At 38.4% G+C, this 18545-nt stretch overlaps 1 protein-coding gene across 1 annotated transcript; it reads right to left on the minus strand.

The window, feature by feature from the left end:
* Positions 1-136: 136 nt before the first annotated feature.
* On the minus strand, positions 137-14968 carry stx17 (syntaxin 17). The gene is made up of 7 exons (XM_059338663.1): positions 14834-14968; positions 13174-13382; positions 13002-13067; positions 9099-9419; positions 8279-8329; positions 4894-4980; positions 137-1313 (listed from the first exon to the last, which is right to left on the minus strand). Exons 2-7 carry the CDS (start codon positions 13294-13296, stop codon positions 1059-1061), a joined length of 903 nt encoding a protein of 300 aa, XP_059194646.1. The 5' UTR covers positions 13297-13382; positions 14834-14968; the 3' UTR covers positions 137-1058.
* Positions 14969-18545: the final 3577 nt, after the last annotated feature.

Raw genomic sequence — 18545 nt, forward strand, 5'->3', positions numbered from 1 at the left:
CCCTGAGCGTGAATGAATCCAGAGGCCAGATTAAGAGTATAGGGAGCCATTGCTAAGTTTGTACTGTGCGTCCTGCCCTTCCATAGAGGCTAACAGAAGCCTGCATAGTGACATATCAGCCCACATACAGGGGAGCAACAGGGGGGGAGTGTGATGCCATTTCTAAACCAGTCATCTCAGAGGGGAAGAAGAGTAAAAAAATGAAAAAGTAAATTAAAAACCATTTTACAGGATATCGTGTTGTCTGATGCTTTGTATGTCAGTCTCTGAACTTTCCTGGTGTCTTTTACGGTGATATTTATCCAATGAATGGCATTACTGTTGAAAAGAAACATTTTATTTGGCAGCAAACCAGCAGCAGTATAATCAATACATGGCAGGTTCTTCCACTCCAGTCCCTGAAGTGATCTGAACAGTGGCACTTTGGTGCTTTTTGTGCAATTTTGCTCTTGCACTTCACACAAACAAGTCTGTTTCTATATACAGTATAATATATATATATATATATAAACACTGAAGTAGAACCACTTCAGTCTACATTAAGTGAATGAAACACCACAGTGACATTTTCTCTGTACATCAATGTTATTGTAGTTTCAGTAGTGCTGCATTGGAATATGACTTTCTGCATAAGTAAATACTTGGGCATGATCACTTGTAAACAAACCCTGGTGAAAAATATGTTAGCATGAAGAACAAACTGTCCTTTTTATGTGTTGACACTAAACAGAATGGTTGGGTCTGTTTAGTGGACTTAAATTATTTGGTGCCAAAGATTTCTTTGAGTTAAGAGATGTGATGTCATGCTGTCCTAACCACACACTTAAAGATGTGGTGTTACTAACTGCTTAGTTGTGTTCAGCATAAAAACACCAGTTAGATTCTCACAGACAAACCATTCACATCCCAACATCAAAGTATGTGACTCTTTATGACGTCTAATGTTGTGTGTTTTTAAGGCAATGTGACACCGCCGGAGGTCTAGTTTGTGCTTCTGATTGGTCAGTTAGCATGGAGTCGTCAATGCTTAGTCAGCACCTGAACCAGAACTGTTGGGGTCACTTGTCTTTGTTCGACTCTGGTTCTTGTGTTGCTTCTGGTGGCGGGGCTGTCAGTTGTTTCATCTGTAGTTCCACTCGGGCTTTGCGGTGTTTCTGGACCATGTTGCCACCCGCAAACCCCAGGGCCCCCCCTCCCAGAGCAGCAGCCACCCCTGCTACTTTGAACCCAGCCAGCAGCCCGATTGGACCTCCTAGTACACCGCCCAGCAACGCCCCAGCCACTGGCAACACCGCCAACTTGTATCCCACTGCCTAGAGAGACAGGAAGAAGAGATATGTGCTAGTTTAATTTAACATACACACACACACGCCTTTAGAGGCATTAGTACTTTGTGGCTTCAAGACAGTCTGCGATACAGTTTGACGTGTCTATCCTTTCATGATCACACATAGACCCACAGAAGAAAAAAAAAAAAAGACACAAACAAGCTGGCATGTGTAAATGTACATCAACACTTCCATAGCTGCATCAAAGAGTTTTCATTATCTCCATTTAGGAGAAATCAGAGAGATGTGGCCTGTGTGTTATTACGGCTGTTATCATCAGAGTGGAAGGTGCTCTTTGCTGATGACAATTAATGACACACACACACACACACACACACACACACGGAGACACACACTTGATTAACACTTCACCATTAAATTAATCTAGTTCAAACGCCAGCATTGCATGTCCCCACCCCTGTGGCAGTTGAGGGAATTTTAATTTCATCTGAGCAGAGTTAAAAGGACTCTGGGCACAGGTTGTAGAGGATGGAGGAAGAGTGTGTGTGTGTGTGTGTGCGCGCTATATGTGTGTGTAATGCTGTTTGACCTGATGACAGATTACAAGCTTTCAAACGCGTTAAAACATCTGACATCCCTCTCATCTGCTTTATCTCTCCACACCCCCCACCCTGTCTAATGTGCAGCCCACTACATCTCCCAGCACCCTGGCAGAGAGGTCAACCTTTGTTTGTCTCGCCAAATGGGTGAAATTAATTTAAAATAACCATTTCAAAAGAATATTTCATTCATTTGTGGCATTTATTTTACAAATGTTAGGACTAAATTTCAAACTGTTAAGGGGTTGTTGCACTTACATTTCAGTAAAACAACATTCCTTTACAAAGAAACTGCATTGTGAATTACGTTTCCTGGGAAGGAAAGATTTGGGAGAAAATACATTTCCCTCGAAACATAACTGAGCATGCAGTTTCATTGTATAGGAACATAATTGTCAGGAGACGGTTGGATTTTGACAGTGGTGGTGAATGGAATGACGCTCACACAGTTTACATTAATTTGGCAAGAGGCTGTATCCAAAATGTTTGCCCTTCAATACACAATTTAAGTTTAATTTACTCTGTGAAGTGGAGGTAACTCCATTCTTCAAATCCAATTCAATCAGACTTTTTGATTTTAAGGTAACAATTTAATTAAACCCTGTGTCAGCGTGGGTTCTCACCAGGTACTCCATCTTCTTCCCACAGTCCAAAAACATTCATTCATTCATTACCATTAACCGCTTATCCGCAATCGGGTCGCGGGGGCTGGAGCCGATCCCAGCTGTCATTGGGCGAGAGGCGGGGTACACCCTGGACAGGACGCCAGACTATCGCAGGGCTGACACATAGAGACAGACAATCACACTCTCATTCACACCTACGGGCAATTTAGAGTCCCCAATTAAACCTAAGTGCATGTTTTTGGACTGTGGGAGGAAGCCGGAGTACCCGGTGGGAACCCACACTGACACGGGGAGAACATGCAAACTCCCCAAAAACATGTACCTAGGTTTTATAGGTGACTCTAAATTGCCCGTAGGTGTCTATGAGAGCGTGATTGTCTGTCTCTATGTGTCAGGCCTGCGATAGTCTGGCGATCTGTCCAGGGTGAACCCCGCCTCTCACCCAATGGCAGCTGGGATCGGCTCCAGCCCAAGGTTATTATAGTTAACGAAAACTAACGAAATAACGAAAACTAGAATTGAAAAAACATTTTCGTTAACTGAAATAAAAATAAAAACTAGAGTTTTTAAAAAAAACGATAACTAACTTAAACTGTATTGCGTGGTTACAAAACGAATTAAAATTATAGTGAAAATGTCCTTCGTTTTCGTTTTTGTCAACTTTTTTCATTCATAATTCAGTGTATTTATTTGAACATGCAACACATGGTGAATATGTTTACTGAGACTGGGATGTCTACACTAGAACCAAAATTCAAAACACCCAGAACTGTAAGAGTTAATAACCTTCTGGGGCTGAGATGATAAACCAAAGGAAATAAAGGAAACATTTATTATGACCTCTTTGAAAACTAAAACTAACACTAAAACTAAACTAAAACTAAGCATTTGAAAAAAATAAAAACTAAACTAAAATGAGAAAACTCACTCTAAAAACGAACTAAAACTAACTGAATTTAAAACAAAAATTCACAACAAAATTGAAACTAAAACTAATGAAAAATCCAAAACTATTATAACCTTGCTCCAGCCCCCGCGACCCGAGTGTGGATAAGCAGTTAACGATAATAAATGGAATGAATGAATGAATTTAATTCAATTTCCGATTTAAAAATGTTTTCAGCTCTGATGGCTATGCCGTTCTTAGACTGTTTTATGCCCTGATAACTGTTATCAACAGTCTCAAATTCTTCTTTAAAATGATAGGCTGCATGGCATCAAATGTTATAGAACCGCCATATTTGTTTTTGGAATGTACCACACTATTTATTTATAAAAATATATCCTTTTTTTTATTACCAATTTTTTATTAAAATAAAAATATATACATTTTTAATTTCTCTGATCCTGCTTTTGAGTTCATAATTAAAATTGAATGCTTAGGAGAAACTGGGATTTGAACCGCCAACCCTGTAACAAAACCAACTCCTTCTACAACAATTTAATTACAATATATTAATTTATAATAATTATTAATTGATTATGAAATTATATTATGGGGTGGTTTAATGTCTTTTTTCAATGCTTTAACCACAAAAGAAATGTAAGAAGTCAGTATCTGCATGGCTAAATATCCCTTTCTTTGTAATTTACATAAATAGACAGAGGACTGTATAAACAGCTATGAAATTACTACTTTTGCATGACTCCGTGTTATCACCGTCTCTCAGATTCTGTAATTACACTGTAATTACTTCACACCTCCATTATGTGTGAACAGAACTCTGTCCTTACCACAAATCATCCCAAAAACACTTCAAATAAAGTAAGAAAATGTCACAATCTTTGGTAGAAAACTGCAAAACACCAGAAAAACACCACTGCAATGGTGTGTGTGTGTGTGTGTGCACACATATGCGTGCGTGTGTGTGTGTGTTGCTGATTAACAACAACAGGTGATTCATTCTGAGTATGAAAAAAGTTCAACATTTCAAGTGCGTAATACGTGTGAAGGTCTCTGAGTTGTCCTCCTGAGTTACACTCAGTGTGTAAGAGTGTATTGAATTGATAATGGAAGCCCGAATGCTGCTCCTGAAAAACTATTAAACAGTCACTCAAACCTCTCTTTAATGCTACACACACACACACACACACACACACACACACACACACATAGACCCTCTCTTGTCACCCCTCTCATCCTACCTCTCTATCACCTCCCCACTCCTCTCTATCCCTCTCCTCTCTCTATTTCCTTAATTGCAGCTTTCCTCCGTATTCGAACGGATCAATAGGGACAAACGCTGTGGAATGGCTGGGAGGCAAAGTGCCATCGATCTCCCCATCTCCCAAACACTACACACACAAACACACACGCAAACACACACACACACACACACACACACACAATCATCAGATCATCAGGACACACATACACACCTTCCCCAGGCTCTTGGTCCCCTCCTCCACATTGGCAGTGGCTGTGTTGACGTTGTCCTCTATGCTGTCAATCTTCTCCTGCTGGGACTGATGCACAGGGGTTAGACACACACAAACACATATTAACACACAAGCAAGCACATTCACCTAAATATAAACACACACATGCATACACACACACACACACACACACACACGTGTGAAAGAGCAACCACCTGTCGTGTTTTAATTTTTTTTTTTTTTAGTTGTCCAAATTCTGCTCCACAGCACAAGTTAACACAGGAAGGGTGTGTACGAGTGTGTGGAGCTTGTAGGTTAACTCAAAGGGGTTGGGTTATATAGTGTGTGTGTGTGTGTGTGTGTGGTATTGTGTAGATCTCATGAAATATTCAGAGTGGCAGCTGTCTCTCTCCATGTGAGGGCTGGATGGACACAGTGACCAAACAACAACCAGAGCCCCCCCCCCTTCTTCTTTCTCACCTTTCCTCAACACTGATTCTCCCTCTTTCACCTCCACACGATGAGCAGAAAGTTATTTTACAACTTCTCTTACACACACCCAGGTAAAAGCTTCCTGTTGTTTTTTTGGATGGTGTCAGAGATTGTAAACCCGTTCTGACTGAAGATGAGCAGTTTAATTCCTCACCACAAAACACAACACAAATTAAATTTGCACTAAGTTGTATATAGTATATTATTACTATTATTATTATTGTATATTTGTATATTGTTAATATGTCTTTTCTTAGATTGTTTATTTTTTATCTTTATCTTAATTGTGTGAAACTTTGCGGCAATAACAAAGAAATTTCCCCACTGTGGGATTAATAAAGTCAAATCTGAAATCTGAATCACCAATGGACAAACACAGAGAGAAAAACAAAACAAAAAACACAACAACAACAAAATCACAAAACCAACCCAGATAAATAAATAAAACCACAATAATAAACAAGAACCTTAACCCATCAAAACTAAACCAGACACAAACAAACATCAAACATAATTACCACATAGAACATACAGTATATCAGTAAATTTAATAACCTAAGAGAAAATAATAATAAAGGGTTAAGTTAAATGCCGGCCTTCCACTTCAATAAACCTTTCCCACCTTTCCAAATACCGTCCAACATCACCATTCCTGTTAGCAATATAACCTTCCAAAACAAAATAACGTTTAATAAGCATCCTAAATTGATTAATATTCAAAGAATCTGCATTGACAGCTTTAGAAATAAATCTTTTCCCCAACAAGATAATTAAATTAATAATATAACTGCTTGTCTCTGTAACATCACCTAGTATAACAGAAAAAAAATCACATTCAAAACTCAAATCCCTCACCGCTTTAGATCTCATCTTTTTAGATCTTCTTTTCTCATTTTCTGCACTTTTTTCCCTATTTTAAAAGCAACTGTTTCTTAATCTGTGTACATTCTGGATTGAAAAAAGACAAGGAGTTACAATCAGTCAAAAGTATCTTTTTTTTCTCTGACAGTTTTCTTTGTTTTGCAGGTATGTTCCTGATGAATCAATTAATTCAATTAACCAATCAAGTTATAAGTGATCTAAACCTCTTTACTGGAGCAACAGTTTTCTGAGACTATGTGCTGTAAATTTTCTATGACGTTTTAATTACAGTTTTCAAATATTGCACTTCTTTTCAAACCAAAAATCTATTTAAATTTTAATTATTTGTAAAATACTATACTGTATTGTTTTTTTTAATACAGGTGCAAACGAGCCATCCAGCTAACAGTTATGTTGGGCGTGACTCCTGTTAAATAAAAATAACTAAACTTTCACAAAGATGTGATTTGAGCTCCATTAAATGGATCTTGTGCTAGAAATGGATTTTTGTTTTTATTTGTCATCATTTATTTTTATTAATTAAATCTTACCAGATGATCCCAGGCCATTCTTAACAATACAATAAGTAAAAAAAAAAAGGTCATATTCTATAATTATCTTTGGTGAAAGCTAAGAATGATATTTTGATTAGTTGATTTGTGCATGTACAAAAAAATATCATAAATAACAATGCACCGTTTTAGTCACTTAGTATGTGAGAATAAAAAGATCATTATTTTTCTTCATAGTTTTTGTTATATATCATAATATAATAGCCTCTGTTTTAAAGCTATGGTAATCAGAAATTGAAAGCTTTTTACAAGCCTTTAATTGGTGTGAGTGAGTAAATGTAATATTAGACTCTGGTTATATTTTCCAGAGTAAATTAATAATAAAAAAAAGATCATCTTTTTGTATTTTTTGGTTTCTGTCATATTTTTGTCTGCTGTGTAATTTATTTATTTGTATTGTTCCTGTTTTTAATATCTGTCTCCTATGGACCCTGAGTCTTGAATAAAAATTTGATTGATTGATTGAATATTGGAGAAACCTGATAAATCATTCAATCATTTAAATGCTGCATTGTGCAATGTGTTCGTCTAAACTGGGTATTTTGAATTGTACATATTTTTATTTTATTTTATTTTATATTTATATTTTTATAGACTCTTAAATGTTGCACTTACTGGAGAGCACTTTGAATTTCGTTGTACATGTGACAATGACAAATAAAGACCTATTCCTATTCCTATTTGTCAGTTTTATGCGCTATAATCACACATATAGGCTGATGATGTGCGGCCTGAGAAGACACACGCAGAGAAAACATACAGATAAGAAGACAGTGAGCGGAACAGGCACTAACATGACGCATTTACAGACACAGACACAACCACACACTAACACTCAGTATTTCCACTGTGGCTGAGAGCTGGAATATTACTCCCCGAACGGCACCTTTCACCCTTGAGACACCACAACAACATGTCTATGCTCTTTCTGCCCCCCCACCTCATGTATCTGTCTGTTTTTTTACCTTAACTACATATTCACTCTCTCTCTCTCTCTCTCTTTCTCTTTCAGTTAATCTCTCCTTCACGCGGGCGGCCTCGCTGCTTCTCTCTCTCCATCCCTGAGGATAGAGTGATAATCTGAGCCGTCTGTTCTCCACCTGCTCCGATGTATCCATTGTTCCCCACCCTCTCCCCCTGTGGACAACCCGCCACCCTCCCTCAAATCCTCCCTCTCGCCCTCGTCTACTCCTCAATCTCTCCCCCTGCCTCGGTGAAGGGCCTCTGGGGCCCCAGCAGTAGTCTGAACTGAACCGGTCTGTGTGTAACCTCCTCTCAGAGGAGCCTAACCAGGCAACACCAGCACACACGGTCAAATACGCACCACTTCCTGGAAACGCTATAGGCAAGCGGCCTCAGTCACATTGTTTTTGTTCACGGGGTAGCTGAGTACACACGCAGATAGAGAAATGTGAACGTAGCTGCAGCCAGGAAGTACACAGCAGAGTGTTCGTACTCACATGGACGAGCAGAGAGAACTCCGTCACCAAGCCACTCAGTTCCTTCAGATCCTGAGAGAGAAAAAAATTAACGCGATTAATCCTTTTCACGCAAATCTACGGCTACAGTGCATCCAAACTGTCCCTGTCTGGGACTGACCATTGCTCATGAGTGTGAATAGTAATGTGTAATGTGTGTATCACAGCAAAGCAGTGTGAAAAAAGGGTGTATATGATAAAAAAAAGTGTATCAAATTGAACATAAAATATGTTGTTTTTGTTAAGTTTTCAATATTTTTTTATTTAATTTTGTCATAATCGTCCCAACTTTTTTGGAATCAGGGTTGTCTGTCCAAATCAGAGGGCAGTGAAGCATACTTCAACTTTGCCATTGGATATAGGGTTTCACTACATATACTGGTGTTGATAACTGTAATACTGAAAAAATGAAATACTGATGTCATGCTTATAATACACATAGGATGACATTGTGTAAATAATCCAGAGCCTTTTAAATAATTCAGTCTTTTTTATTTTATATTTTGAGTGTCATTTATCTGCAAAAGAAAGAGACAAAATGCAAAACAAACAAATGATAAATGCTGAATTTGACTGCTAGCATTTTTTGTTTCACTATTGTTTTTTTTCCATAGATATCAATAAATCATCATTATCCTGAACTATTATGGCCACGATAACCTTGAACTCAGATATCAAAAAGAAAGTTCTGCAACAACAGTAAAGCAATAAGCAACAAGACATGATTCTTTTCTAAAGTAATAAATTACTTTGAATTTAAAGTATAAAATAGAGTATGATATCCAGACAGAGTCCCTCATACCTCTTCTAGGTTGTCCCAGGACTCAGCCGCACTCTGATCAGCAGGGATTTCTGGAAGCTGGAGCTGAGTCTGCCTGTCACACACTGGCTCCTCACACTCGTCATCATCGGCGTGGCAACTGCTGGACACACAGCTGGACGGCTGAGCGGCAGGTGGTGGCGCCTGTTGAGGCACGGGGTTAGAGTGCAAACGCAGGAAGTCTAGTGCGGCGGCGGACGCCCTGTCTCTGACCGGCTTGACAAGTGCTTCCAGAGCGTCGGTGTCTTCGGCACGGACACGTGAGCACAGCTTCTCCATCTCTCTCATGTTAGCTCTCAGCTGCTGCAGGGGGACAGAAGGGATGCAGGTTTATCAGTAAGATTGAAATAATGTCTGACGGACGATTAATTAATGAATTAATTGCAAGGTGTAGTGGGATGCCTGACTTGATTAGGGGACAGTAAGAAGCAAACCCATGGTCCAAAAAATCTAGCCCTCAGAGGACAAACACACAAGATAACATACAAATTATATTAACCCATTGACGCCTAAAACGCCTGTAAAACCTCTGGGCGATTTTAAAATAAGCCCCTAAAACCTGAAGTTTTTCTGGAAATTCAACAGAAGTGTCAACGCTTCTACTAAATAATAGATTTTTCAGCCTCTGTAGCAGATAGAAATTAAATTCAAAAAGTACTTGAGAGCTTATGCAAATACTACAAAACGACGTATCTGCTTTCCAGGCTTCAATGGGTTAATTCATGCAACCATTTCTAAGTATTATATATACAGAAGGACAAAATGATCCTAAACTACAAATCTAATAAACAACTCATACATATAATTTATTTTAAATTCATAGAAAAAAAAATAATAGTTTGAAAAAAAAAAAGAGTTCATAGTGACAGGTTCAGAATCCCAATAAACTGTTCTAGTGATGGGAAAGGTGTGTGTGTGTGTGTGTGTGTGTGTGTGTGTGCTTAATAAGTTTCAGATATGAGTCAGGGAACCACAAGCCCCCTCATCCCACCTTGCCCTGAGGGTGACAGGAGGATTACATCCCAGCCATCAGCCCTGCAGGCCGCAGCCCGACCCGGGGCTCAGGGGGTCAACGCACTGCCGATAACACATTCTTCTAATTACACAGCATGAATAAACATACATGCATACATGTCCTTGTGTGCATAAAACTGAAAAACACACTGATTAACAGTAAGACCGTCGGGTAAGGCACATGTCAGCCTGCAAATTAACCCGTGAGTGTTCGGAGTTCAAACACACCCACACAACCACCAAACACACACTCACTAGCAGATATTCTTGGTAAAACAGTATTGACGTCGCTGCTGACTCACTGTGCTTGTTGGGGCTGCTGTGGTAAAGGTGGGGGTACTGAGTCTGGGGGTTAGCTTGGCGCTAGGCTACTGGGAGTAAATGTCAATCAGTCTGTCTCTCTGGAGGAGGGACAAAATGTAAGACAGGCAGACTAAGCAGACTAAAAAAACAGAGTCTACTATCTATCTCTCTGCCTCCCAGCACACCTATCTATCTATGTTTCTATGCTATGGACTATAAGCACACATCATGCACACACATCTAAAGCAGAGTAGACTAACCCCCTACTCTGGATTAACACCATGAAGACACAGGAAAGCACTCTGTGTGTGTCCCTGGAGTTTGCAGGGTTATGGTGAGAGGATGGGTTTGAGCCTGTTCGGAGTTATTTCACCTTCAGAGACACGGTGGCTTCCAGGCAACAACATCCTCTGAGACATTTCACACCCACCATGTGAACAAGACCACGAGTACTTACAGGGAGAGAGAGAGAGAGAGAGAGAGAGAGAGAGAGAGAGAGAGAGAGAGAGAGAGACAGAGAGAGAGAGAGAGAGAGAGGGAGAGGGAGAGGGAGAAAGATGGTCTGTTGAGGTTTGGTGGCAGCTGTTTTCTTGCCCTGATTTTTAGGAGTGAATTTCTTTCCAGAAAGTTCATTTTGTTATAAATAACCGATCCAGTCTTTTAAGGTATTTCATATGTTTGTGTATGTTTTTTTGGCTATTCATTCTATATTAACAGATTTATTCTATTGCTTTCACATCTCTTCAACTTCCTCTACAGATGGGGTCACACAGATGTCATGGAGATGGTTTAGTTTCTACCGCGTAACTTTAAAAAGGAATTCTGCTCACGTGGTAACAAGGGGTCATATGCAGTCATGGAAAAAATGATTAGACCACCCTTTTCCTTCAATTTCTTGTTCATTTTAATGCCTGGTACAACTAAAGGTACATTTCTTTGGACAAATGTACCTTTACCTTGTACCAACAAAAATAGCTCATAAGAGTTTAATTTAAGAGCTGATTCCATGGTTTTCTTGATAATAACCAAAATCATTATTAAGAAAACCGTGGTTAGACACCACTCAAACCTTAGCTTATACCAGTAACAGTCCTTGTACTAGGAATTTGGTACCAATGTGACACAATAAACTGGTATTGATGATAACCATGATATTTAAAATATTAAATACTGATGTCATGTTTATAATATACATAGGATGATATTGTAATAATCCAGTGCTTCTTTAATAATTTCCAGTTCTTTCAGACTCTCAATCCACCTTCCTACACTCATCATTTGAGTGTAATTAATTTGCCAAAAAGGAGACAAAATGCACAACAAGGATGAATTCGGCTCCTCGTATTTAAAAAAAAAATTAAAGTTAATTTTAAAATTTTCAATAGTAGGATTTTGGTACCTTTCATGGGAGCTCAGCGCCAACATAACCCGGAGCCATTCAGTTTGCTCATTGTGGTGTGACAGCGATCAGTTGCTTTAGTCACATATTTGATCAATAACAGACAGTCGCTCACTGTCCTGCTACTGGCTTTCACTTTTGATTTTCAAACTGGAAAAACTTGACAGCAACTGTTAGAGCCATTTTGTATATTGTGGAAAAGCTGGTAAATAATTCAGATTTGTAGTTCATAGTTCATAGTTCTTTATTGAAGTTTTAAGAATGCCTATTGGTTCGTAGGAATTGCACTCTTCTTATTGGCTGAGATGTGTGTAACGTCATAACTGCTTACTTTGCTTTAATTAGGATTATGGAGACGAGGAGAGCACACTAGTTTTTGACCGTGCTCATAATTATTATTATATTTTAGATTGCTGCAGTTTATTGTTTGTAATGCTCAAACGAAAGGTTTTCAATAAACCATAAGAAAGAAACTGTGGGATTTTTTCGGCTTAAGACACGCGTCAGCTACATCCTCACGCTCCATAGTTGAAGTGTGCGTTTCAAGTAAAACTAGACGGAGCCACACTAACAGCAACAAATAAGGAAACATCCAGTTTCTCCAAAACCGAGCCATTTGAGACAAAAAATAGACCACAGAGTTGCAGGGTCATGCTTTTTCAGGAATTTGAAGCGGCAGTGAGCCACATCATCATCCAGGCGATGCTCACATTCACATGTCTGTCAGGCTCTGACTTTAACCCATTGAAGCCTGGAAAGCGGATACATCGTTTTGTAGTATTTGTATAAGCTCTCAAATACTTTTTGAATTTCATTTCTATCTGCTACAGAGGCTGAAAAATCTATTATTTAGTAGAAGAGTTGACACTTTTTTCCCCAGAATTTTTCCAGAATTTCCAGAAAATTAGAGGCTTATTTTAAAATCGCCCAGCGATTTTTCAGGCCTCAATGGGTTAATAATATAACAAAGGCCTCTGTGATGACGGAGACACTGGTAGTTAGGGATGTGAAGTGTAGTGTTGCAGAGAAACTGGAAATTATCATATTGCTTACGGTTTGAAAACAAGATATCATGGCTTATGTTTTGTTTGAGTATATCAATTTCTAACCGGTTAGCTACCGGTGTCACTCTCTGCTTTCCATGAAGTGTCCAGCGTGTTATCTTATACCTGCACAGTCCTGCTGGCGTTGATGTGCTCCAGATGAAGCCGGTCCCATTGCTGATTTTGTTGGTACTGCAAAAATAATAATAATAATTAATCTGTTATCCATCTGTGGACCGGAAGTCAGAGTGTGGATGTGAGGGTGCGATCATGTGCTGAGCCAGATTTCAGCCGTCACCTTCAGTATGTTATTGTGGTGTTTGTGCAGCCTCTCCAGGTCCGTGGGTAGAGCCACTTTAATGAACTTGTGGATTGGTGCCTCCAGGCGCCTCAGTGTCAGCTTGTTGCCTTCCTCTGCCATGTGTCCTGCTGGCTGCCCACAGCCAACACCTCTCTGCAACTTAGACACTGCACCTGCTCAGCTTTATCTCACTGCCCCCACACACACTGTAAATACCAGCAGAGTATGATTTTAATAAATACATAAATCAAACGAATAAACTCTGTGACACATGCAAGTCTGCCCACACGTCTAAAATTGGCACCTAAATACATTTTCCCTCCTCCTTTTAGTGGAAAGAGTAAGTGAAATATTATTTGCATCATACAGTGACAGTATCACATCTAAGCTAAAACAAACAAAAAAAAAAAAACTTGTTCAATCAATTAATTGACAACAAATTAATCAAAAAATTGGCTAATCTATTAAATGTTTAAAGGGACAGTTCACCCAAAAATCAAAAATACATATTTTTTTTCTCTTACTTGCAGTGTTATTTATCAATCTAGATTGCTTTGGTGTGGAGTGTTTGAGATATCGGCCGTACAGATGTCTGCCTTCTCTTGAATATAATGGCATGTTTCTTGTGCCATTCAAAGTGCCAAAACTATGACTAGTTTCATTATAGTTCCTAAATGAAACTTCTCACAACAAGGCCTGTGGATTATATTGAGTAACTGGGTCATGATTTCTGGAAAGAAACAATGCTTTGATGTTTTTCAAATGTATTTTTTTGGTGTTTTGAGCACCACAAACCAGGTGCCATGTAGATAAATTAATCTGAAGAGAAGGCAGACATCTACATCATACAACACAACAATCAATTGATAAAAAGCACTACAGGTAAGAGGAAAAATATGTATTTAATTTTGGGGTTCACTGTCCTTTTAAGTAATTTCTCAAGCCAGAAAGCACCCCCTCATTTCCAGTTTCAGCTTATCAGATGTGCTGCTTACTTCCGGCAAGTCATTTTAAATTAAATGTGTTTGTTTTATTTTTTTGCACCATTAGGTTTAATTGTAAAAAACAAGCATTTCAAATAAACCCCCCTTGGGCTCTGGGGAACTGTGACTAACAACAAATCAGTTAATTGAAAAAACATTGACAGTCTAATCGATATTGCACCTTTTGCTAAAAACCTACATAACACTGCGATGTTATATAATGTTCATAAAAGTGGTTTATGATAGATCTGTTGTATAGACGGTTAATGACTATTAGGAGTTAAAACAAATATTAGATCAGCTTTTCAGACATGTCATTCTCATGCTTCTCTTAACCCCCATTATAGATTTATGTTGTTAATGTCAAAGTCGAGAAACAAGTTGATTTAAGCAGGGCTGGTGTCAGGGCTGTCCTTTTGGCGCCTGAACAGAAACTGATAATTCACACAACAGTTTGGTAACAGCTGGCTGGAGAGCTAAGTAGCTAAATTCAGCATAATTGACATGGCATTAGCTGTTAGCTAAGTACTGAAGCTGATATATTCCTGTGCGGTTAGATAGCTCGTATGTCAGCTAACACGCTGATTTAGCCGGAAAATCTTGAAACACCAGTCCACCATCCACCATCAGCCAGGTAGGTAAACGAAACTTAAAAGACATTTGGCGACACTTACCACTGAAAATATCACTCAGGGGTTTAATTTATATTCGCTAAAAACTGTTGAGCGCCTCCATACTGTTGAGGGAATTAACGACTGCCTAAATTTGCTAATTTCGGCAACGCTTTCGGTTTTATTCTGGCACTTTTGTTTGTACTTGTTGTTTGTAAACAAATCTCTTCCCAGTGCGTCCACGAATAGTTTCCGACCTCAACCAGCACCCACAGCACATGTGTTCCTCCTCGTCACTGTGCCCCCGTGACTGACTGCAGCCGAAAGACAAGTCATCATGACATTTCTGAAATAACATGAAAGTGTGGATTTCTCCTACTTGTTCTGTTTGATGTTTTTTTGCAGCACACAAAAGAAAGAAAAACAAAGCATTATACGCAACTGAAAGTGTTAGATTTACATACACCAGTAACCAGTTTCTGCTGTCACAGCTTTCAGAAGTTATTCTATAATGTTGCATATAATGTCCATATTTTGAGCTGATACCCTTGTACATTTTTATATTTTACATTTATTCTCCTTATTTAAGTTTCTTTGTTGACCATGAGAGAGCCCTGCACAAAAATTCCTATGTGTTTGGACTGTGGTCTGTTCACAAATGACAATAAAAACCTTGAACCTTAATTTTATTCCATAACACAAAATATTAGATCTTACTACTACAGGTTCAGGCAAAATCATTTAAAAAGTAATTTGGAGTCTAATGACATTAGTAGCCCCAGTTCACATTCTCCTATTTCACACATTATGGATGTCAGATTTGAAATGCTTTATATGTTTGTTTTTCTTTTACACTAAAAAAATAATCATTTAAAACCAGACTAAATAGATAAATAAATGGGTTTTGGTGTGTTCCATTATAACTAGAACAACGGTTTGATCAAAATGAAGGGAGGTAAACGTTAAAGAAAATCTACCTGAGCAATTATATGATTAAATAAAATGAGAACTTTGGGTATTTTTCTTAAAAATGTACTCAAACATTTCTTAGGTAGGTGAGGGTTTTGCTGGTGGTCTTTGGACTTTACCACCTCAAAATTTCCCAAATCCTGGCCACAGCGCTACTGGAGGATGTCAACATTTGGTAAAAGGTAGTTATTTAAATGACTGTGTGTGGTCACATATATTAAAATGTGTGATCTTTCAAAATGCATCACAACTACAACTTAGATCATAACAATAATGTGAGCATGATGATATTTGAAGCGGTGGCTATTCAGACCACAGCCACAGTCCCAGCATCACTAAATAACAGATCTGATTATGAAAAGTTATAGATACACGATTAAGGTTAAACCAAAGAGATGAGTGATTTGATTTGATTTGACATTTGAAGCTGACATTTGCATATCTTTTTTTTTTGTTTTGTTATTTCCCTTAAGCTTTTGACAGTTGGCTGCATGTATAAACATCATCAATCCTGTGGAAAGAAACATTTAGTGTTATATTTTTGTCTGTTTTGTGTTTGGGAGAGAGAAGTGGGGTTCCCCCTCCTCTACTCTGAGATCAGCCGCTGTGAGTGGGTCTATTGCATGTTTCCACTTCTCTTCTTCGACACCTTTTACCTTTGACATTTAGGCCAACCCCCCACACACTCCTCCCTCAGCGGATGCTCCATGCGAGGGGCCACAGTAAAACACACAGTCCCCAGCTACAGGGGATTTCCCCTGGTGCTGTACACATGTTGTGTATGTGTGTGTGTGTATTTTGGTGTCTGTCCACTTCTAGGGGACTCCCAGACTTGCAGACTGAGGAGGAAGAACAAAGCTGACTGAAAGTTGATATAGCAAATCATCAAAAATATTTGGGTTCATGTGTCTGTCTCTGTGTTTGTGTGTTTGTGCATGTGTCTGTCTCTGTGTTTGTGTGTTTGTGCATGTGTGTGTGTGTGTGTGTGTGTGTTTGTGTGTTAAACTCAGGAGGACTCAGGTGCCATTCGTTTCAGTTTAATCCAGGAAGTTTGTCAGCAGGAGAGGAAGCCAGCAGGGCGCTCCGATCACTTCTTACCTCCTGTATCTAACTGTTTTTAAAGCATCATCCTGATGGCTCAGTGGATACACAGCAGACATCTTGACTTGTCATTGTTGGTAAAGGCTCAGGTGTTACGGATAACAACAGCCACAACAGTGTGAGCCAGCATGCACAATACCAGGAACCTAAAACTGAAGCAGCTAAATAGCATTCGGCCCTCATTCATTTTATTATTTACACCTCATTTTTAATACTTTGACAAGTCATTATATCTCCTTCTGTGTGTTTTTGTAAACTTGCAGGTCTCTCTACACACACACTTTGACAAAAACAATCTTAAAGGGGTCATTTTACATTTATGAATTGATTAGGATAAGTTATGAATAGCTGCTTTGAATGTGTGCGTGCTTGTGCATAAATATTAGTGTGTATGTATGTTCTAATGGGACTTCTAATTAAGACTCTGGGGGTATCTGCTATCTGTCAGCACTGATCGATTGGCTGGGAGACTGACAGCTCACCGTGTGTGTGTGTGTGTGTGTGTGTGTGTGTGTCTGTGTGTCTGAGTGTGTACAAGTTTGAGTGTGTGTTTCAAGCTTCGAGCACAACTCACGGTTTCGTGGTCGTGCTGTTTAACTTTTCTGTCAGAGATGTGTCGTAGAAAAAGGATGTTCTTTTGCACATGTACAATAAACACAGAAATAAACATTCACACCACTCGTGCAATGGTGTGAATGTTTATTTCCGTGCGTGATGATCAAACTCAGAGACTCACAATCCCAGACAGAAGGTGTTGGACAGATCTGTCACATAAACACAATGTTTAACTGCACTTCATGGTTGTTATTTACTACTAAAAGGTTTTGTGTTTTTGGTAAACACTAATTTCATCAGAAAGTAGAGCCCGGCTTATTTATCGGTCGTTCAGTATTATCAGACGTTTTTATCGGCTTATCACAGATATGTCAGTAACAGCTGATATATGCTGATATAATCTTTTTTTTTTTTTTTGAGGAAATGTAATGTCAAAAACAATGCTTGGGTGATTTAGAAGTGTTGTTAACTATTTTCATTTAATTTAATTTATTATTTATTTAAATGGTAAGCAGTTGAATATTTTTTATTTATTCTTTGTTGTCTCCATTTAATTCCTAAAATTGGTTGACAGTGTAACATATTGTATTTATAATGTATAATAATGTTTTTTATGTCCTTTTTTCATTTTCAAGTGACATATTAGACAGACAAAAAATCAGTATTGGTTTAAAAATGTCAATAGTGGTCAGAAATCAAATTTCTTGGGATTTAGTATTTTCAACATTGTGCACTCCACACTTACAGGTGCATCTCAATAAATTAGGATATAATGGAAAAGACTTGAAAAGTTCAAGTCAAATAGCCCCAACCAGGTATTGAGTGCTTATAGATGGACATGCTTTTCAGAGGCCAACATTCACATACTTCTTAAAATTAGTCTCTTGTAATATTATTTTTTTTGAGACTGAGATTGAGTCTTCATTAAATGTAAGCCATAATCATTATAATTAGAAGAAATTAAATAGATTAAGACATGAAATGTTTCATTCTGTGTGTAATGGATCTATATAATGTGTTATTTCCACTTTTTGAATTGAATTACTGACATGAATAAACTTTTCTTTGATATTCTAATTTGTAGAGTATATACTCACACTGAACTTTACTCTGGTTCACTTCTTTCTTATATCACTTACACAGACACACA

This window comes from Centropristis striata, chromosome 8, assembly GCF_030273125.1.
Source record: "Centropristis striata isolate RG_2023a ecotype Rhode Island chromosome 8, C.striata_1.0, whole genome shotgun sequence".
NCBI lineage: Eukaryota > Metazoa > Chordata > Actinopteri > Perciformes > Serranidae > Centropristis > Centropristis striata.